At 39.6% G+C, this 23,041-nt stretch overlaps 1 protein-coding gene and 1 pseudogene across 1 annotated transcript in view; one reads left to right on the forward strand and one right to left on the reverse strand.

Annotated features, from left to right (window-relative positions):
• LOC136152750 (transmembrane protease serine 11E-like) overlaps positions 1 to 23,041 on the forward strand; it is a 103,180-nt gene that overhangs the window by 71,140 nt on the left and 8,999 nt on the right. Inside the window, exons 5-9 of the mRNA XM_065914127.1 lie at positions 3,375 to 3,496; positions 5,989 to 6,056; positions 15,069 to 15,232; positions 19,038 to 19,076; positions 21,949 to 22,126. Of these exons, the coding sequence (XP_065770199.1) occupies positions 3,375 to 3,496; positions 5,989 to 6,056; positions 15,069 to 15,232; positions 19,038 to 19,076; positions 21,949 to 22,126 (571 nt within the window). The remainder of the gene's footprint in view (positions 1 to 3,374; positions 3,497 to 5,988; positions 6,057 to 15,068; positions 15,233 to 19,037; positions 19,077 to 21,948; positions 22,127 to 23,041) is intronic.
• On the reverse strand, positions 12,081 to 13,580 carry LOC136153053 (acidic fibroblast growth factor intracellular-binding protein-like; annotated as a pseudogene).

Here is a 23,041-nt window from a genome sequence, read left to right on the forward strand (position 1 = left end):
AAGCACTTTTGTATTTCTAGAACTTAGCAAGTTCCTGGCACATGTTAGATAATTAACATTTGTTGAACACTGAATGATGAAAATGAATGAATCATACCTACGGTATTTTCTTGGAAAATATTTAGGCTTGTCTGACTTAACAAGGAATTCCCAGTAATGTTAGGGATCTCACTACTTCAGTGAGAGAAAATTTTCTTTAGTACTTCTCCTTTGCCTCTTTCCAAGTCATGTATTATAAAGCTTACAAAGTTTACTCATATGCATAGTACAATAAAAACCTGGTAATATTTCCTTAGTACCTGTTCCTATATATCCTATTGTTGGGATGATCATCTGAGTAATATGGAACACACAGCTTCCACTGCCCACACAATTCACCTGAATAAATAGTGATTGTTATGATATGTGTTGCTGTCATATTTGTCACCTATCTTCTGTTTACAAATGTAACATAAGAACAGAGTAGATAAAGCACATGAGCATTTATGAGCTGGCATGCCTAGAGAACCAAAGTGAGCCAAACAAATCTATTGTAGAAACAGGCAGATTAAGATGGAGATGATCAGGCTTGGAAAAACACCATTTTGGCATAAAACCCAGGCAACATAGAACTGTGTGTGCAGTTTGTGTCCGGTGGCCTTTGGGACTATATTTCTATCCCTTCAGTAACTTGAATAACAGCAGTATGTCTCCTATGAACATCATTGTGGGTTATGGAATCACCTACAATGAATAATTTCCTGTTAGAATATCATCAGCAAACTCATGTTCATCCTTATTTTTCTTACTTTTCTGTTAACACTCTCTATGGTATTTTTCATCAACTACACATGCCATATAATTTTGTCAACTGGAAATGTGTTTTGACATCTAGCAACCTATTTGACTCTAACAGGCAAATTAAAATATTGATTATAGTAATTTATTTAGTTGTAGCATATGAAATTGCTGATATTTGACCATTTTTAACCTGTATAAATAGCAATTTCAAATAATTCAATCTAATAATAAAAAACGTCTAAGGATATAGAAGAGTATGTTCACCTTTTCTTTAGAATCTTACTATTCAATGTGTGATTTGGTACCAGCAGCATCAGCAGAACCTAGGGGCTTGTTAGAAATGCAGAGTATTGGACCCAGCTTTAAACTGAAGGCAAACTATTGGTCACTATATCAATATATTAAAACTCATACTTCAAACTGTGTATATTGTAGTCTGTTTGCATTTCAGCTCACACAGGCCATTCAGGGCCAGGAAAGGAGGAAGGAAAATCCTCCCTAGACCCTCGCTTAGGTGGCAAATGCTCAGGAGAGCTTGACCGTTCAGCGCCATCCATCTCCTTTACAAATCACTACTCCCTCCCCAGGTCTTGTCCAAGTCTGACCAGTGGCTTCCCTTTCTATCCCAACAAATCCTCAGGATGACCAGAATGATCTGGTAGAGTCTTTTTAAAATTTTTTTGGTAGCTCTCTTGCATGACTAGAGATTTCTCCTATAGCTTCAGTGAGTGAGTTTGTTTTTTTTTTCCATTCCACGAAGCAGTGTATCATGAAAATGTGTGCTTTGGGAGTTAGATGTTAGCTTGAAACCCAATTTAATCTTTTCTGGCCATCTTATGTTGAGGTTGGACAAATGCATGTATGTTTCTGAGAATACAGTCCTTACTGTTAGATGTGGACAACATTGCTTTCTTATGAGGGTTATTTTAAACTGAGTGAGATGTGTGAATATGCTAGGGATACAGGTGTCTAATGTAAGTTTCCTTTCCCTCTGGTGTTTAAGTGAGGGAAAGATGAGAAGCAAGAGAGAAACTGAGGTTGAATGAGGTACACTCCATTTTCCTATTATAACCATACGCAACAGTCTTGGTCACCGTTGTATTCCTAGTGCTTGGGACAGTCTCTCACACAAAACATAGTCAGCAGTAATATTTCTTTGAAAGAATCTTCTGAGCTCTGTGCCTGCTTCATGTAAAGGAGAGTAGAAAAAAGCTATGCTGCATTAACTCTTCAGCAGACGAAAAACTTGGGCTGCTTGAACTGGATGCAGAAAGTGGAGACATTGGCTAAAGAAACAAAAAAAGCCAATGCCTCTGGCTGGAGGGAGAAAATAAATGGAGAGCCAACGGAACCAGGTGAAACTATGTACTGTCCCTGGAGGGTTACCAAGGTGGCGACTCTAGCTCCTTAAAATTCTATACACTAAACTCCTGGTATTTTAATCCCTACCCTCACCTCCTTCTTTAGCCAGAATAAATTTTCTTATTCTAGATCCTTGCAGCCAGAATTGATGGATAGTTTATGGAACTGAGAGAAATCTACTTTTGAAATTTAAAAATGTGTTTGCTCTTGGGAAGCTTCTGAATCTATTCCTGTTGCTGTGCTCAGATGGCCTGACTAGCTGCTTCTTGTGGTTTATTCAGAAATATCCATGTGACTAATTAGCCTATAGGAACACCGAGCATTTTGTATGGATTTTACAGTCTAAATCTTATAATGATTTTACACTCTGAATCTTCTAATGATGAATGTTGTTGTCTTTTATTTTGAGATAACTATCAAGCTCAGAGCAGGATGATGGAGATGATTTGGGTGGGACATTTCTTCCTGTCTCAGTCTGTCTCAGTTCAGTCAGTTCACTCACTCAGTCATGTCTGGCTCTTTGCGACCCCATGAATCACAGCACGCCAGGCCTTTGTCCATCACCAACTCCCGGAGTTTACCCAAACTCATGTCCATCGAGTCGGTGATTCCATCCAGCCATCTCATCCTCTGTCGTCACCTTCTCCTCCTGCCCCCAATCCCTCCCAGCATCAGGGTCTTTTCCAACAAGTCAACACTTTGCATGAGGTGGCCAAAGTACTGGAATTTCAGCTTCAGCATCAGTCCTTCCAATGAACACCCAAGACTGATCTCCTTTAGGATGGACTGGTTGGATCTCCTTGCAGTCCAAGGGACTCTCAAGAGTCTTCTCCAACACCATAGTTCAAAATCATCAATTTTTCAGCACTCAGCTTTCTTTATAGTCCAACTCTCACATCCATACATGACCACTGGGAAAACCATAGCCTTGACCAGACAGACCTTTGTTGGCAAAGTAATGTCTTGCTGTCTAGGTTGGTCATAATTTTCCTTCCAAGGAGTAAGCATCTTTTAATTTCATAGCTGCAGTCACCATCTGCAGTGATTTTGGAGTCCCCAATAATAAAGTTTGACACTGTTTCCACTGTTTCCCCACCTATTTCCCATGAAGTGATGGGACCAGATGCCATGATCTTAGTTTTCTGAATGTTCAACTACCAAACAAGAAAATGCCTGATGCTTTACACACATCTGATAAAAAGTATGATAAATTTTTGCCTCTTTTCTTATAGATCAAAAGAAGACCTACAATTACTACAGCACATTGTCATTTACAAGTAACAAAGTATATGATGAGTTTGGAAGAGAGGCTTCTGAAAATTTCACAGAAATGAGCCAGAAAATTGAATCAATGGTAAGCATCTCCCCCCCATTTCTAGGGCGTTTGCTATCACTTTCTACCAAAATTTTTAGTATCCTAGCTTCTCAAACATACATTTAACTGATCTTGTATATCTTTGCAAAATGGGGAGAGACCCTACCTGAGAGACATAAAACAAAATTGACAATATATGACTTGGAGGAATATTCCTTACAGGACTAAACCTAGTGATCTTTAGTCTTTTCTATTTGTCCTTCTTACTTACCCTTCTTTAGCTAGTGATACACTATTGATCAGCAGAGTCCAGAAATTCTAAGAATGTGAGGGTGACCCAAAATATGGTTGTTGTCATTGATTTCCTCAAGAGGAGACCTTTAGCAAAAGACACAAGATTGAAACTATTCAGACACATACTTGAGTAGTATTTTAGCACTAAAAAGTATCCAATCTTAGACAAGTTTTTAGTACATAAATCTATAGGAAATCCTTGGATATTCATCTTTATCCTTAGGTCATCAACATGCATCCTGAGGAATAAAAGAAGTGTTTTAAATAGTGGAAAACTAAGCATGCATGCTAAGTTGATTCAGTCATGTCTGACTCTTAGTGATCCTTGCGGACCACAGCCTACCAGGTCCCTTGTCTGTGGGATTCTCTAGGCAAGAATAGTGGAGTGTGCTGTGACCTCCTCCAGGGCATCTTCCCAACCTAGGGATCAAATCCGCATCTCTTATATCTCCTGCATCAGCAGACGTGTTCTTTACCACTAGCACCACCTGGGAAACCTTAACAGTATAGGTCAAAAGAGCAAGAACCTGGGTGAAGACTTATCATTGCCAGACTACTTAGAGAATAATTTGGAAGTTTTCTGATAGTCTGTGAGGTAATTAGTGAAATGACGTGATGGAAAATACCCTAAACTAGGAGCTGGGACACCTACTTCTAGGACCATCTCCTAGCCAGTGGTGTGCCATTTGGCACATCTCTGTCATTCTGGAAAAACTCCCTTATGTGAAAATTAAGGCACTAGACTAGAAAATTCCCAAACTGTTTTCCAATATCTTGAGAGAGAACAGAATGGCAGTGGTCCACCTGGAATCTGTCTGGTAAATTAGAAGCCTAAGGATTTGGATACTTTGCTGAGGAGAAAATCAAATCCTGGTTGAATTTGTATTTGTAAGCACCAAATCAGGGGAATATTAAATAAGCTTTTTTTTAAGGATATATATCTGCTTAAAGATATGTATGTATGTGTGTGTACACACACACACACACACACACACACACACACACACACACACACATATATATCCTTAAAATGTAATATATAGTAAAGGAAAGGAAATGGAAGTAAATATATTAAGTAAAAATGCAACTATTTTTCTTGTTTTCTGTGCCAGTCACTAAATTTTGTATGAGATTCAGACTGACTTAAACATAAAGGAATATAAATAGGACTCTAGTACTCTTTAAAACAAGTAATTTTGAAGTTATTCGATTAAAAAAAAACCTTTAAATTTATTTCCAAACGAATGCTGTCATTAGAGGTCTTATTTGAATTGTTCTGATTTGTTCATAATTGAAGTAATTGTCCTTGGAAACAAAGACTCAGAAGTCAAACAAAATATAAGAAAGAATAAAAAGGCTCATTGTTTGTCAATTAGTCCCCAGCCTGTAGTATCTGTGTTTGGTTCCCAGGTGGCTTAGTGGTAAAGAATCTGCATGCCAATGCAGTAGACCCAGGTTTGATCCCTGGATTGGGAAGATCCCCTGGAGAAGGAAATGGCAACCCACTCCAGTATTCCTGTCTGGAAAATCCCATGGACAGAGAAGCCTGGCAGGCTATAGTCCATGGATGGCATTGCAAAGAATCAGACACAACTGAGCAACTAACCCACATACACCCATAGGCTATGTGTCCCAGTCCATCTGAGCCTTCCTAAGAGCATCTTGAGTGCTGAATTGGGTGTAGGTTATGACAGGATATTTGGTAATATTTTTCACCAGGTTTGAGAACCATGTGACACCATTATGCATTCATTCTCACATTCATTATCTCTTCCAAGTACTAACCAAGCCTGACTCTGCTTCTGAGATCAGATGAGACCCAGCGTGTTCAGGACAGTGTGGCCATGGACTGAATTTATGACCTACCACCTGCCAGAGTTTTTTTTCATTTCCTTGGTCTACCTACAGTAAAAGTCTCCATCTCATAGTGTGACTACTTCTCTTACTTTTCAGAACCCAGTCTGTTTACTCTCGTTTATCTCTTTCCAAGTGTAACACTGCAGACATCACTCATAACCCCCCTCCTATGGTTCCCCAGCTCATATAATTCCTAAGGCAGAGTTCAGTTGAAATCACTGAACAGAGTACAAAAAAAGACTCCTCAAGTTCAGCAATTGTGAAGTGTCAGTCAATGTGTTTTGCTTTTAAGTTTTTAAAAAATGTTTTAAGCTTTGAATCAACTTGCAGAATTTTAGAAAATTATCCTTGCTGACATATTTTGAATATTTTTGGAACAGGTGAAAAATGCATTTCATAAATCTTCACTGAGGGGAAAATTTGTCAAGTCTCACATTATCAAGTTCAGGTATGTAGATATAAAACACAGACTTCTGATTATAATTTGAAGCTAAAGCTGTTAGCCTGGTCAGTAACAAATAGTTTGAATTGTCCATATGTGATATAATTTAACAGATTAATTTTGTATCTGTTCTGTGTTAAGTTGGGGGTTACAATGTGCCTTACTCATTCTTTAAATCCAAAAGAAAGAATTTGCAGGATAATTTTGAGGGGAAAATGAAAGTGAAAGTCTCTCAGTCGTGTCTGACTCTTTGTACAGTTCATGGAATTCTCCAGGCCAGAATACTGGAGTGGGTAGCCTTCCCTGTCTCCAGGGGATCTTCCCAAACCAGGGATCAAACCCAGGTGTCCTGCACTGCAGGCAGGTTCTAACTGTTATCTGTGGCTATATTATAGAATTGGGTTTTTTGACTTGTTTGTTTCTTGGAAACTAGTTAGAACAAATAGGGACCTAAACCACACCTTTTGGTTTCATAACAAATAAGTGTCCTATGTAAAATAGTGTAGTAGATGAGGGTTTTTTTTTTTTTTTTTTTCCTCTTCTTGGTTCTCCTTCCTACCATTTTTCTCTCCTTTCTTTCATTTCATTCATCTTTTTCTTTTTTTTTCTTTTTGCTATAAGATTTAAGATCTCAGAACTGTTCATCAGTCCAGTTCAGTTCAGTCACTCAGTCATGTCTGACCCCTTGTGACCCCATATACCATAGCACGCCAGTTCTCCCTGTCCATCACCAACTCCCGGAGTTCACCCAAACCCATGTCCATTGAGTGGGTGATGCCATCCAGCTATCTCATCCTCTGTCATCCCCTTTTCCTCCTGCCCTCAATCTTTCTCAGCATCAGGGTCTTTTCCAATGAGTCAGCTTTTCACACCAGGTGGCCAAAGTATTGGAGTTTCAGCTTCAACGTCAGTCCTTCCAATGAACACCCAGGACTGATCTCCTTTAGGATGGACTGGTTGGATCTCCTTGCAGTCCAGGAGACTCTCAAGAGTCTTCTCCAACACAACAGTTCAAAAGCATCAATTCTTCGGCACCCAGCTTTCTTCACAGTCCAACTCACATCCATACATGACCACTGGAAAAACCATAGCCTTGACTAGATGGAACTTTGTTGGCAAAGTAATGTCTCTGCTTTTTAATATGGTGTCTAGGTTGGTCATAACTTTCCTTGCAAGGAATAAGCATCTTTTAATTTCATGGCTGCAATCACCATCTGCAGTGATTTGGGAGCCCAGAAAAATTAAGTCAGCCACTGTTTCCACAGTTTCTCCATCCATTTGCCATGAAGTGATGGGACCTGATGCCAGGATCTTCGTTTTCTAAATGTTGAGCTTTAAGCCAACTTTTTCACTCTCCTCTTTCACTTTCATCAAGAGGCTCTTTAGTTCTTCTTCACTTTCTACCATAGGGGTGGTGTCATCTGCATATCTGACGTTATTGATATTTCTCCTGGTAATCTTAATTCCAGCTTGTGCTTCCTCCAGCTCACCGTTTCTCATGATGTACTCTGCATATAAGTTAAATTAGCAAGGTGACAATATACAGCCTTGACATACTCCTTTTCCTATTTGGAACCAGTCTGTTGTTCCATGTCCGGTTCTAAGTGTTGCTTCCTGACCTGCATATAGGTTTCTCAGAAGGCAGGTCAGGTGGTCTGGTATTCCCATCTCCTTCATAATTTTCAACAGTTTATTGTGATCCACACAGTCAAAGGCTTTGGCATAGTCAATAAAGCAGAAATAGATGTTTTTCTGAAACTTTCTTGCTTTTTCGATGATCCAGCGGATGCTGGCAATTTGATCTCTGGTTCCTCTGCCTTTTCTAAAACTAGCTTGAACATCTGTAAGTTCACAGTCCACGTATTGCTGAAGCCTGGCTTGGAGAATTTTAAGCATCACTTTACTAGTGTATGAGATGAGTGCAATTGTGCAGTAGTTCGAGCATTCTTTGGCATTGCCTTTCTTTGGAATTGGAATGATAACTGACCTTTTCCCATCCCTTGGCCACTGCTGAGTTTTCCAAATTTGCTGGCATATTGAGCACAGCACTTTCACAGCATCATCTTTCAGGATTTGAAATAACTCAACTGGAATTCCATCACCTCCGCTAGCTTTGTTCATAGTGATGCTTCCTAAAGCCCACTTGACTTCACATTCCAGGATGTCTGGCTGTAAGTGAGTGATCACACCATCGTGATTATCTGGGTCACGAAGATCTTTTTTGTACAGTTCTTCTGTGTATTCTTGCCACCCCTTCTTAATATCTTCTGGTTCTGTTAGGTCCGTACAATTCCTGTTCTTTATTGAGCCCATCTTTGCATGAAATGTTCCCTTGGTATCTCTAATTTTCTTGAAGAGATCTCTAGTCTTTCCCATTCTATTGTTTTCCTCTATTTCTTTGCACTGATGGCTGAGGAAGGCTTTCTTATCTCTCTTTGCTATTCTTTGGAACTCTGCATTCAAATGGGAATATCTTTCTTTTTCTCCTTTGCTTTTCATTTCCCTTCTTTTCACAGCTCTTTGTAAGGCCTCCTCAGACAGCCATTTTGTTTTTTGCATTTCTTTTTCTTGGGGAAGATCTTGATTCCTGTCTCCTGTATAATGTCAAGAACCTCCCTCCATAGTTAATCAGGCACTCTGTCTATCAGATCTAGTCCCTTAAATATATCTCTCACTTCTGCTGTATAGTCATAAGGGATTTGATTTAGGTCATACTTGAATAGTCTAGTAGTTTTCTCCACTTTCTTCAATTTCATCAACCATCAGTAAATAGAATCCAAGGCATAACATTTAAAGCACAATACTATATGAGGATCTTAAAATAATGTGTTATCTTCATACAAATTATTTGTAATTTCCAGAAGAAAATAGCTGCTATTTCCAACATTTTTTCAATGAAAAAAGCTCCCATTTGCTCAGCAGCCTGTTACTTAGTTGCCCACTTTCTCTTGAAAATTCCATACTCTTTGATGTTCAAAATATTCCTTTTTCTTGGATATGTATCTGCTTCTCCAGTTATCAAATTTTCAATCTTTCAAGGGGACTTCATTCACCCACATCATGGTTTTCTATGCTATGGAAATGCAAGTTTCTATTTCCAGTCTAAATTTTTGTCCTGGTTCTAGAACTATATGCTTGCCCATGCACACTTCCATGTGGGTGTTTCACAGAAAATTCTCAAACTCAAGAAAGCCTAATTATGCTAATAAGAAACCTGAAAGTCATCCATGCTCCTCCCTTTCCTGGGCTCCTTGAACTTCGTAAATAACTAAACTCTACCAATTTTACAGGACTGGGGAAACAGACTCTTGGAGAACACAAATAAAACCTTGTGTGCACCAGGACCCAAGAGAAAGGAGCAGTGACACCATAAGAGAATGAGTCAGACTTGCCTGTGTGTGCTTGGGAGTCTGCAGGGAAGGTGTGGGTCAACAGTGGCCTGTTGTGGGGTCAGGGGAACAGTTCTGGGAGGCCTGGCATGCTGGCATAAGTCATTTTGAAGGAGGTCACCCTTGCTGCCATTCTGTACAGTTCAGTTCAGTCACTCAGTTGTGTTCAACTCTTTGTGTCCCCGTAGACTGCAGCACACCTGGCTTCCCTGTCCTTCACCCACTCCTGGAGCTTGCTCAAATTCACATCCATCGAGTCAGTGATGCCATCCAACCATCTCATCCTCTGTTGTCCACTTCTCCTCCTACCTTCAAACTTTCCCAGCATCAGGGTCTTTTCCAAGGAATCAGCTCTTTGTGTAAAGTGACCAAAGGATTGGAGTTTCAGCTTCAGAATCAGTCCTTCCAATGAATATTCAGGACTGATTTCCTTTAGGATGGATTGGTTGGATCTCCTTGCAGTCCAAGGGACTCTCAAGAGTCTTCTCCAATACCACAGTTCAAAAGCATCAATTCTTTGATGCTCAGCATTCTTTATTGTCCAATTGTCATATCCATACATGACTACTGGGAAAACCATAGCTTTGACCTTACAGATTTTTGTCAGCAAGGTAATATCTTTGCTTCATAATATGCTGTCTAGGTTTGTCATAGCTTTTCTTCCAAGGTGTAAGCTTCTTTCAATTTCATTTCTGCCATTACACAGCCTCAACCATCAGCAGAAATTTGGATTAAAGGCTTACTGAGCATAGCCTTGCCCACCAGAAAAAGACCCAGTTTTCCCCACAGCCAGTCCCTCCCATCAGGAAGCTTGCACAAGCATCTTGTCCATCAGAGGGAAGACAGAATGAAGACCTCAATCATGGAGCACAACCTTGCCTAACTCAATAAAACCATGAGTCATGATGTGTAGGGCCACCCAAGACAGATGGGTCATGGTGGAGAGTTCTGATAAAATGTGGCCTACTGGAGAAGGGAATGGCAAACCACGTCAGCATTTTTGCCTTGAGAACCCCATGAAAAGTATGAAAAGGCAAAAAGACATGACAGTGAAAGATGAAGCCCTCAGATCAGTAGGTGTCCAGTATGCTACCAAAGAAGAACTATTGCTCTTTGCAACTAAAGCAAAGACAAACCTAGACAGTGTATTAAAAAGCAGAGACCTTACTTTGCCTACAAAGGTCCATATAGTCAATGTTATGGTTTCTCCAGTAGTCGTGTATGGATGTGACAGCTGGACAATAAAAAAGGTTGAGTGCTGAAGAATTGATGCCTTTGAACTGTGGCGGTAGAAAAGAATCTTGAGATTCCCTTTGGACAGCAAGGAGATCAAATCAGTCAATCCTAAAGGAAATCAACCCTGATTATTCAGTGGAAAGACTGATGCTGAAGCCAAAGCTCCAATACTTTGGCCACTTGATGCAAAGAGCCAACTCACTGGAAAAGACCCTGATGCTGGGCAAGACTGAAGGCAGGAGGAGAAGGGGATGACAGAGGACGAGATGGTTGGATAGCATCACCAACTCAATGGACATAAGTTTGAGCAAACTTTGAGAGTTGGTGAAGGACAGGGAAGCCAGGCATGATGCAGTCTATGGGGTTGCAAAGAGTCAGACATGACTGAGCAACTGAAAAACAACAACCAATTCTATCTTCTGAATCACTATCTAATTTGTTTACCCCTTCATCCCAGAAATCTTGCTATTCATTATTCTTTCTTCTATTATAATATGAAGATGTGCAAATTTGCTGGAAAGATAAAGTCAGCCTTAGAGATATTGATTTGAGATACTAAGTGATCCTATGAGCCTGAAATATGAGTCTGACATAAGGGAGGAAATGGAAACTGAGTTGAAGACATAAATTTGCTCAACATCAGCTCAGAGGATTAGAAAGTGTGGGTGTCAACAGAATTTCTCAAAAAAGGGGTAATGCAAGAAAAAAAGGATGGTGAAGAAAACTTGAGGAATGACATATTTAAGGAAACAGAAGAAAAATAGCAAACTAGGAAATAGACAGGAAAGGAGCAGGCAAAGCAAAGAATTGAGAGAGGCACCACTGAAACTAGTAACAGGAAGTTTTAGTGAGGGAGTGGTCAACATTGACAAGATTCCTGACAGAGCAAGTAATATGACTAGAAAGAATCCATGGGAAATGTCAATGAGAAAGTCATTAGTGTTCAAGTAGAGAAATGACTCAGTTGAACAGAAGGGGAGGAAGTAGACTGAAGTGAAGTAAATGTGAAGTAGAATGCAATTTACCCACTCAAGAAGGTTTTCTGTGATATGAAGGTGTGAGGTAAGTCATATAGCTGGGGTAGTGGGAGGTTTTGTTTTTGTTTCTATCAGTCAGCCAGTAGATGAATAGTTTATGGGAAAGAAGAAAAGAATAAGTAATGGATGTATAGGGGTGCTGTGGCAATGAAAAGGGGGATGAGATATATAACGATGATCCCTTGAAAGCTCTATTTTTCCAGATTACAAAAGCAATATGAAATTGTGTAAAATTCAAATAACATAATATTACAAAAAACAGAAAGCAAAAGTCCCCTCTTTAATAGTTTCATGCCCAGAAATAACACATCTTTTTTTTTTTTTTTTCAAAGTCATGGCCGCTTTATTGTCAGTGTGTGGCGGGGGCCTCAGTCATGATAGAGACACAGGAGGCAGCCAAGGAGGGTGGGAGGTATCCATGTAGCTCTCCCAGAGGGCCTGGTGCCGGGAGTCATCCAGGGAGTGGACCAGTGCCCAGTAGTGATTAATCATTCAGCGGCCGGTGGTCTGGGCCAAAGGGTTCCATGAACTTCTCCACAAGGTCCACAAACAGGTCTCGGACATCCTTATTGTGGGTCAGCTTGGAGGCCACATTCTCCATACCCCAGGATCTGGCTTCCATCTTCGAGAAGACATGGAACTTTCCCCAGAGGGTAGTTTGATCTCCTTCAAGTCCTGGAGACTCTCCTCCTCTAAGTTAACATCCATGTCATCCACCTAGGAGTCCACAACTCTGAGGGTCCAGTTTGGGACCCTCATGAACTCAGCACAGAAGGCAAAATCCCAGAAGCTCAGAGACTGCAGTTTTTTCCTTCTCTGTCTCAAAGCGATTGTTGGCGGAGAAGACAGTGGCTTCATAGTCCCTGGCCAGTCGCTCAAACAGAAGGAAGCGCTGCTGGGTGTTGTCGACAGGGAGCCCTTCATTTCCTCTCCCACCTTTAAGACTCACTTAAAGTCATCAGACTGCCTCCAGTAGCTCTTGAGGGTGATGCCGGTTTTGGTTCCTATGTCATCCAGGTCTTTCTTGGTACCCTTGGACAGATTCTTGCCCAGCACCTCCCGCATGAAGGCCTGATCAAAGGCAGAGTCCCTCTAGATGAACAGTGCCTGTTGAGAAGGCGGGATCTGGAAGATGAGCTGGTGCCGCAGTTTTGGTGGTGCATGGAGCAGGTGCTCAAGCATATGGAAATTACCATAGTGGTCCATGGTGTGCTCTGAAGCATCACTGCTGTGGCGCCAGGCTGCTTCAGGATCCCCCAGCAAGCACACCCTCAGGGCCACCGCGTACTCACCAATCACCATCCAGCCAGAGGTGATACACATCCTCATTGATGAGGGTCATGTTCCCCATGAAGATGTCCAGCTCGCTGGTCACAGCGATGCCAAGAGCCCCAGTAGGAGGAAGGACTGCTTTGGCCTGCACACAGCCGCCCAACACATCTTATTAGTAATTTATTTTTAATATTTTCCCAATGACTGCATATAGATTCAGCTGGCTATATAGTTTTTCACTACAAGTGTATATCAAGATTGATTTAGCCATTGCCTTTTTGATGGACACTTGGGCTGTTAACAATAATTTTTTGATTTAAAGATAAAGTTAAGATGCTGTATGTATACATATCTCCTTGCACTGAAAGAGTGTATTTTGAAGATTAAACTTCTAAAAGTAGAAATGCTGCATCAGAGAGGATGGATAATCAAATTTATAACAGATAAACCACCTTGCAAAAAAGAGATTCTAGTTGGTATTCCTATCTACAATTTAGGAGCACAGGAGTTGATGCAGCATAGGATGAGAAGTAAGATTCTTTGGGGTTCTGGTTTAAGACGGTGAAGCAGGAAGAAAAAAACTCACCTCCTCCCATGGACTCACTGAATCTACAGATACAGAAGAAACAATTTTCTCTTAAAAAAAAAAAAAAAAAAAACCCTAAAGGTTGACTGAGTAACTACTGCACTGAGAAGAAAGTCACATTGAAGCAGGTCGGAGAGGCTGGAACACAATCTTGCCATAAATCCTATTCTGCCACACCAGGAAAAAAATCTCAAATCCGGAGATTCTCCCTGATGAGTGAAAAGTTTGAACCCCAAATCAGGCACCTCAAATTTTAGGACCTGTACCTAGAGACAAGCCTCCAAAACATCTAACTCTGAAAATGAACAGGAGTCAAGTGCTGAGTGGAGACGGCAATGACACCCCACTCCAGTACTCTTGCTGGGAAATCCCACGGATGGAGGAGCCTGGTAGGCTGCAGTCCATGGGGTCGCTAAGAGTCGGACACGACTGAGCGGCTTCACTTTCACTTTTCACTTTCATGCATTGGAGAAGGAAATGGCAAACCACCCCAGTGTTCTTGCCTGGAGAATTCCAGGGACGGGGGAGCCTGGTGGGCTGCCGTCTATGGGGTCGCACAGAGTCGGACACGACTGAAGCGACTTAGCAGCAGCAGCAGCAAATGCTGAGAGCTACAAAATTGTATCTAGTATCTAGGAGATGGCTTTAGAGCGCCCGTGCACTTGGACTCACCCTCCTCAGGACCCAGCACAGTGGCAGCCTATTGCACTCAGACTGAAAGGGAACTGGTTGTGATTGTGAACGAAGGGGTAGAGTATAGACTCAGAATGAGAAAGAGTAGTCAAGGGTGGTTCCAAAGTGGTAATTCATTCAAATAATGCTAAGGCTCATTAACACTTTATTGTGGAAATAAAATCACATGAAGTCAAGACAACTTGGTCAAACTTTCTAATGTTTTTAGGATTAGGAGTTGTTTAGAAGAGCCTGAAGATAAATTAGGAGAAATCACTGGATTTAATTAATCCTATTTGATAATTGTGAATGGTTGACAAGAAAATTGTCTTTTGATGTTAATAACCCAAGTATTTAACTAGATCCTATGGTGGTAAGGAAGATCATAGGCTACTAGTTGACTCTCAGAAAGGCTGAGATGAGAGTTTTGAATGTGGCAAACAATAGGAATACTGTTGTTGTTGTTCAGTTCCTAAATCATATCTGACTCTTTGTGACTCCATGGACTGTAGCATGCCAGACTTTCCTGTCCTTCACTATCTCCTACAGTTTGCTCAGACTCATGTCTGCTGAGTCATGATGCCATCCAACAATCTTATCCTCTGTCACCCCTTTCTCCTCCTGCCCTCCGTCTTTCCCAGCATCAGGAATATAGAAGAAAACAAATTAGATCTTTTAAAATTGCATTTACAGATTTTTGTGTATGTGTTTGTGTTTCAAATGAGTTATAAAGAAAAAATAGAGTATGATATTGCCATAAATCTTATTTGTATATTAACCTTTTAAAACTGTATTTCTGTCTCTTTTTTCTTTTTTTGGTCTACAGTAAAGAGGAACATGGAGTGTTGGCTCATATGCTGCTGATTTTTAGATTTCCTTCTACTGAGGACCCTGAAACCATCAATAAAATAATACAACATGTCCTACATGAAAAGCTGCAAGATGCTGTAGGACCCCCTAAATTAGATCCTGAATCAGTTGAAATTAAAAGTAAGTTTATTTCTTCTAATTCAATTCTCTTACATAGAATAACTGGTCTTGGGCACTAATCTTTAAAAGTTTTTGGATGATTTTCATTATGGGGTCTTGCCACCAACAGAATACTTCTTTGGGACTAAATTTATCCAAATGAAGTTTTTGAAATTTTAATACTACTTTAACTTACATCTCCCCTGCAAGTCTGTCATTATCTTGTGAGCCAGGATTCTTTTTCTATATTGGGGCTTACACTTTAGCTATAGAATCCAATGATGAATGGAAAAAGTGGCTCTGTGTATTTATTCCTCTTCCTGTTGCTTACTTTTTATGTTCTGAGTGTAATGGCTTATATGCTACTGATTTTTAGATTTTGTGAAAGATTCATGCTATCTACCTATTTTCATTCAAATGTCATTAATAAACCTTATTAGCTTCTTCTCTTAGGCCCTTTTCTGATGAAATGTATATCATGTATCTTTTGGCAAAAATTATTTTTGGTATATTTTACAACTAACTTGAAAAATCTAAATTTTTTGTTTTTGTCAGGGCAAGGGAACAAGATAAACAGTGATAGGCCATCATAACTAGAGAGTTAAAAACATACAAGACCCTCAGGAGAAATATAAAATTGGTTAAAAGCTCAGTCATATGCTATAGAACAGTGTTAGTCTCTAGAAACTGTGTACCAGCCACATGTATATTCTTAAAGTTTCTGGTAGCCACATTAAAAAAGTAAAAGTAAACATGTGAAATGTGTTTAGTTAATTTATGCATTTAACCCAATATATCCAAAGTAGTACAATTTCAACAAGTAGTTGATTTAACTGTCTACTCGTTGAAATAATAATGCAATTTATAATACATTGTATTCACAATGTAATTCATATTGACAAATAGTCCATGTAAATATTTTTCATGAGATTTGAAATCGATTGTATAGTTTATATTTATAATGCACGTCAGTTTAGCCACATTTCAAGAGCTTACTAGGTGCATGTAGCTGATGAATAAAGTATTGGATATGGCAGCACTAGAGACTACAGAATAAAGCACAAGTAGAAAGAAGGAATCAAAGTCCTAATATAAAAGCTGACAGATGTAACTAGAGACCAAACCTGGTGGTTAGTCCCTCTGCTTGCTTAGAAATGGCAGCCCCACTACTCAGGGCCAGTTATTAGTATATAATTTGTGGGGCCAGTGAGAAGTGAAAGTCTGAGACTCTGAAAAAGCAATTAGACAGTGCTGTTAAAGGTACTAAGATATATGATTTTTCTTTCATGATTTTTCTTGATTTGTCATGGTATTTTTATTTATTAATTAATGATAGTCTAAGTGAAAAAGTGGAGAAGGAAATGGCAACCCACTCCAGTACTCTTGCCTGGGAAATCCCATGGATGGAGGAGCCTGGTAGCCTGCAGTCCATGGGGTTGTGAAGAGTCGGAAACAACTGAGCGACTTCACTTTCACTTTTCACTTTCATGCATTGGAGAAGGAAATGGCAACCCACTCCAGTGTTCTTGCCTGGAGAATTCCAGGGATGGGGGAGCCTGGTGGGCTGCCGTCTATGGGGTCGCACAGAGTCAGACACGACTGAAGCAACTTAGCATCAGCAGCTGCAGTAAGTGAAAAAGTCAAAATTTTAAATTAGTAGCATGAGATTTGCTGTTCACCTTTATATTGTGAAATGTCAATTTCAAGTGCAAATATGAAAGCATTTAATTTTTATTTGGAATCATGAAAATTATACAACTGTATTTCGTAGCTTATCCATGCATACATCTTGGTTACCAGATCAAAAGAAACACTAGAGAGGTCTAGCCCAACTTTGTTTATTTCCCTCCTAGATACAGGCACATTTTACCAGTGCTCTCTACCTTCAGCTTATGTGAGGAAGGACCAAAATATCCTTCTATATCATTATTTTCAGCTAAAGCTTTTGGCTAATACAAAGAAGTAATGGGCACAAGAAAGGGTATGGTTGGTCCCTTAGTCATTTGTGTTTATTTGAATGCCATTACTTCTTTAGTGTTCTAAGCAAGTTCAGTTCAAACAGAAAACTTGGCTTCCTGGGGCTGTCAGTAACCTCTGTTTATATAGTGGTAGACATCACACACTATCTTGTACTCATTTTGAGTTTGCTGAACATTGCGGGTCCATTGGAATTCTTAGTTCATAGGATATCATGAATAACATGCAAAAGGGGTAGCGTGAATCCATGGACACATGGCATATATCTCTCCATGCTCAATTATCCTGTCAAACTCCACTTCCAAACACAAGTTATGAGATACAATTATTACGAATTTCAACACTGTGAGCATTAAACCAAGTGCAAGGTCATGCTGAGTATAGGACTTGGTGCAGATACATAAGTCATGCATCCATGAAGTCAACTCTGTCAGTGGTATGCAAAAAAAAAGAAAGCAAGAAATTCAACGAAGTAAATTTAAAGATCTAATTGACTTTATTTAATGATTCACGGATTGGGCAGCATGCTGCCTTAATGGACAGATGGGAACTCTGAGGAGCTGTACAAAATAGAAGACTTTTATGGCCAGAAGGAGGCAAGACAAAGAAGTTTTCTGGCAAAGTGGATTGTGTCAGGAAAGGGCAACTTCATTTGGGAAACAATGGGGGTCGGCAGACAGATTACTTCACTAGAGCTGACTAGGTAATTCCAGGTTCACTGATTAAAGGTCACCTTCCTGAAATAGGTTGAAACTGCAATTAGGCTAGATGTTAAGTTTGGCTTACTGATGTGGGACTTAGCACAATGACTCCATTTTGAGTCTTTTATTTATTTTTCTAATAGTATCAGCATGCAAAGCCCGGATTTTCTCTAGGAAAAGCTTGAAATAAAGAATAGAATATTGAAATAGGGAGACTTGTGGTGGTGTTTTTAAATATTTACTGAGAATAAATGGCCACTTCTTCCTCATTTTTTCATTTTCCCCAAATGTAGCCAGAATAAAGTCAGAAAAGTCTTTCTAGAAAATATTTTTTGTGAATCAATACTATTAAATGCTAAAGAAATTAGCATTATTATTATTATTTTTTACATTTAGAAATCCTATCTTGCCATGTTCAAAGAAAAATAGGTTCATTCATTAGAAATCTACTGAATCAGGAAATTTGAGTATTGAGAGTTTTATGAACTATTGGTTGGTTTAGCATTTGGATAAGATTAGGGCCTGATTGTTGAGCTAAGGAGCCCCTGGCTAGAGTTGAATGACAATTTGAGGACAAATTGTCTTGCTAAAACTTTAGCAAAAAGAAGACCAAGAAATGGACAGCATTGTTTTTCAATGGGAGTGAGAACTAATTTATGGACATGCACTAGGGTATGTTGTACAGATGGAACTATGCTAATGAGTCTGGAAAAACAAATAATACAAAAATAATGGTCAATAAAAATATGATTGCATTTGGGGAATCAATACTGCGATTTAGAATAGGATTTCCCCCCTAAAAGCTATGGACTAGCTGCATCCTATTTCCTGCTATAAAACTCAGATTCCTGGGATTCAGGACAAACTCAGAATTACTGGGAAAAGGAAAAGGAATTTACAGTATATAGATGCTCTTTAGGTGACTTTTAGCCACACTAAAGTTTAAGAAACTGTTCAAATCTCCCTTCTCCCCAAGAAAATGAATATACTATGTCTATGATAAACTGTGTTGCTTTTTGAAAGTTTTACATCATAGAGATACTATCTTTTAATGGAATTGAGCAACCTTTAGTATTTTAGGTACTCAGAGGCATTATGAAATTCTCATGTGCAGACCCTGTTCTATTGACCATTTCTGTGTGTTTCAGAAATCAACAAGACAGAAACAGACAACTTCCTGAACAATTGTAAGTTTAACACACTTATTAAAATTGCATTACCTGAATGAAAAAAGTTAACTCTAGATTATTTAAGTTTATTTTATCAGTATTATGGGGTCAGAATAAAGTTTGATTTGTGCACATCTCATGGTGTTTATCTTACCTCTGAAGGTAAGGTTTATCTCAACTTTTATTGAAAAAAGATAAAAACTAGGAGGATTTTGAAATGGATGTATGGGGCCTGTGGCAGATGTGCAGTAGAAGTGAGTGGTATAGTTGTTAAAGAAAAGGCAAAAATATTTCTTAACATTCTGATTGCAGCTATCTACAATATATCCTCATGAAAATTTTCTTAGGATTGTATAGAAGTAATTTGTATATTAATATTTCTCAGCTAAAGGCAGAAACTTAGTGCTACTCCACAATAAATAAAATCTTGATATTATTAATCTCATATTATAAAAATTGCTGACAATTATGGGACTGGAGTTCTCCAAGCCAGGCTTCAACAATACATGAACCGTGAACTTCCAGATGTTCAAGCTAGCTGGTTTTAGAAAAGGCAGAGGAACCAGAAATCAAATTACCAACATCCACTAGATCATCAAAAAAGCAAGAAAGTTTCAGAAAAACATCTGTTTCTGTTTATTGACTATGCCAAAGCCTTTGACTGTGTGGACCACCATAAACTGTGGAAAATTCTGAAAAAGATGGGAATATCAGACCACCTGACCCACCTCTTGAGAAATCTGTATGCCAGTCAGGAAGCAACAGTTAGAACTGGACATGGAACAACAGACTGGTTCCAAATAGGAAAAGGAGTACATCAAGACCATATATTGTCACCCTGCTTATTTAACTTATATGTAGAGTACAACACGAGAAACATTGGGCTGGATGAAGCCCAAGCTGGAATCAAGATATCTGGAAGAAATATCAATAACCTCAGATATGCAGGTACACCACCCTTCTGGCAGAAAGCAAAGAAGAACTAAAGAGCTTCTTGATGACAGTGAAAGAGGAGAGTGAAAAAGTTGACTTAAAGCTCAACATTCAGAAAATGAAGATCATGGCATCTGGTCCCATCACTTCATGGCAAATAGATGGGAAAACAGTGGCAGACTTTATTTTTTTGGGCTCCAAAATCACTGTAGATGATGACTGCAGCCATGAAATTAAAAGACGTTTACTCCTTGAAAGGAAAGTTATGACCCACCTAGACAGCATATTAAAAAGCAGAGACATTACTTTGCCAACAAAGGTCCATCTAGTCACGGTTATGGTTTTTCCAGTAGTCATGTATGGATGTGAGAGTTGGACTATAAAGAAAGTTGAGCACTGAATAATTGATGCTTTGAACAGTGGTGTTGAAGAAGACTCTTGAGAGTCTCTTGGACTGCAAGGAGATCCAACCAGTCCATCCTAAAGGAAATCAGTCCTGAATGTCCATTGGGAGGATTGATGTTGAAGCTGAAACTCCAATACTTTGGCCACCTGATGGAAAGAGATGACTCATTTGAAAAGACCCTAATTCTGGGAAAGATTGAAGGTGGGAGGGGAAGGGGTCGACAGAGGAAGATATGGTTGGATGACATCACTGACTTGTTGGACATGAGTTTGGGTAAACTCCGGGAGTTGGTGATGAACAGGGAGGCCTAGCATGCTTCAGTCCATGGGGTTGCAAAGAGATGGACACAACTGCGACTGAATTGAACTGAAGTGATGGGACTGGGATATAGGTGGATGAAATTACTGAAGGCCCAAATAATATTTTCACCCATATTTTAAAGGTACTGACTCAAGGGCACAGTGTTTCTTCCTCCTATGGCAGTATACCTTACCATTATTTAGAGAATATATTTGATATTTAACAGAATTACACAATACCTTTATATTAAAAGATGAAAGGAAATGCACTACTCACCAGCTCAGAATGCTGGTTAATTCACAGGCTTAACTAAATGTAAAACCAAAGAATAATCCCATTACATGGCATATCTTTTCACTACTAGTATTTATTGGGAACTAGCTATGTACTAGTGCTGTGTTAGTCAACAGAGACATAAAATTGATGATTTAATCCTTGCTTAAAGCAGCTTACACTTCAATGAGACTAGATATATGAGACTAACACACGAACACAGAATTACAAGACAGTAGTTCTCAAACATGGAGAAGAAAATGGCAACCCACTCCAGTATTCTTGCCTAGAGAATCCCGTGGACAGAGGAGCCCGGTGGGCTGCTGTCCAGGGGGTCGCAGAGAGTTGGACACGACTGAAGCGACTTAGAAGCAGCAGCAGCAGTTCTCAAACAGGGGCAATTTTGACCCCCCAAGTGACTACATTCTATTGTGGCATTTGGGTTATCATGATAGTTGGGGGGCAGGGATGCTACTGGTATCTAATATGTACAGGCCAGGGATCCTTTTACACATCCTGTAATGCACAAGACGGACCCCCACAACAAAGAATTATCCATCTGAAAATGTCAGTAATGCCAAGATTGAGAAACTCTGTTATAAACAATATTCTATTACTAATATTAGATATATTTACATATAATAATATATGTACTAATATATATTAATCTGTTGTATATAGAGATAAATATATACATATGTATATACATACACAGGCTTCACAGTTGGCTCAGGGATAAAGAACCCACCTGCCAATGCAGGAGATTCAGGAGACTTGGATTTGATTCCCATGTCAGGAAGATCCTCTGGAGAAGGAAATGGCAACCCACTCCAGTATTCTTGCCTGAGAAACCCCATGGACAGAGGAGCCTGGTGGGCTACAGCCCATGGGGTTGCAAAGAGTAGAACACGACTGAGCATGCACAACACAGTTTGATACATAAAAACAATTGCTAACAAATGCATCATTTTTCTGCAGGTTGTGGGACACGAAGGAACAAAACCTCAGGACAGAGTCTCAGGATAGTTGGTGGAACAGAGGTACAAGAGGGTGAATGGCCATGGCAAGCTAGTCTGCAATGGGATGGGATCCATCGCTGTGGAGCAACTTTAATTAATGACACATGGCTTGTGAGTGCTGCCCACTGCTTCAGAACGTAAGTATTGAACCTTGAAAATGATTGGATGGTGGTGGTGGTTTAGTCGCTAAGTCCTGTCTGACTCTTGTGACCCCATGGACTCTAGCCCTCCCAGGGTCCTCTATCCATGAGATTCCCCAGGCAAGAATACTGGAGTGGGTTTCTGTTTCCTTCTCCATGAGAATGACTAAGGGTAAGCAAAGTGCATTGGGCTTAGTAGGATGGAAATACCTCATGAGAGATGAGTTTAACACAAATTAAAGATTATATACATATGTATGTATATGCATGTTTTATCACAAAGGGCTTCGTTAGTTGGTAAAGAATCAGCTTGCAATGAGGGAGACCTGGGTTCAGTCCCTGGGTTGGGAAGATCCCCTGGAGAAGGGAAAGGTTACCTATTCCAGTATTCTGGCCTGAAGTATTCCATGTACTGTATGGTCCATGGGGTCATAAAGAGTCAGACACAAGAGAGTAGGAGACACAGAAATGTTAGTAAGAGGTTTTATAGTCTAGAAATGGAAATGGTATCAAAGAGCATGTAGCTAAATTACCCACTGACAATTACACAGTAATTTATCAAAGGAAGCAGGACTTTGAGAATTATCTCTGGACATTGTGCTTGGTGTGAAAAACAAGAGCCGTTTCTCAGGTAGATTCTACATATCTACCTGAGATAGATGCTAAGTGAATTGTAGTTTGATCCTGATGGAAAAATTCTAAGAAAAAATTAAATACGAAGAAATTTTGTAGTAACAAATTATATTGATACAACTGAATAGATTGATTAGTTATATTTCAAGGAATTTTGATTCAATCTTCCAACCGATTGCAAAATGCCTGAGGTATACAGGATAAGTAATGCTTTGTTAAATTATTGTGTAGCAGTTTTGATTTTCAGAGAGATGTGTGGATAGGCGACATGGTGCACAC

Source organism: Muntiacus reevesi, chromosome 22 (genome assembly GCF_963930625.1).
Source record: "Muntiacus reevesi chromosome 22, mMunRee1.1, whole genome shotgun sequence".
Lineage (NCBI taxonomy): Eukaryota > Metazoa > Chordata > Mammalia > Artiodactyla > Cervidae > Muntiacus > Muntiacus reevesi.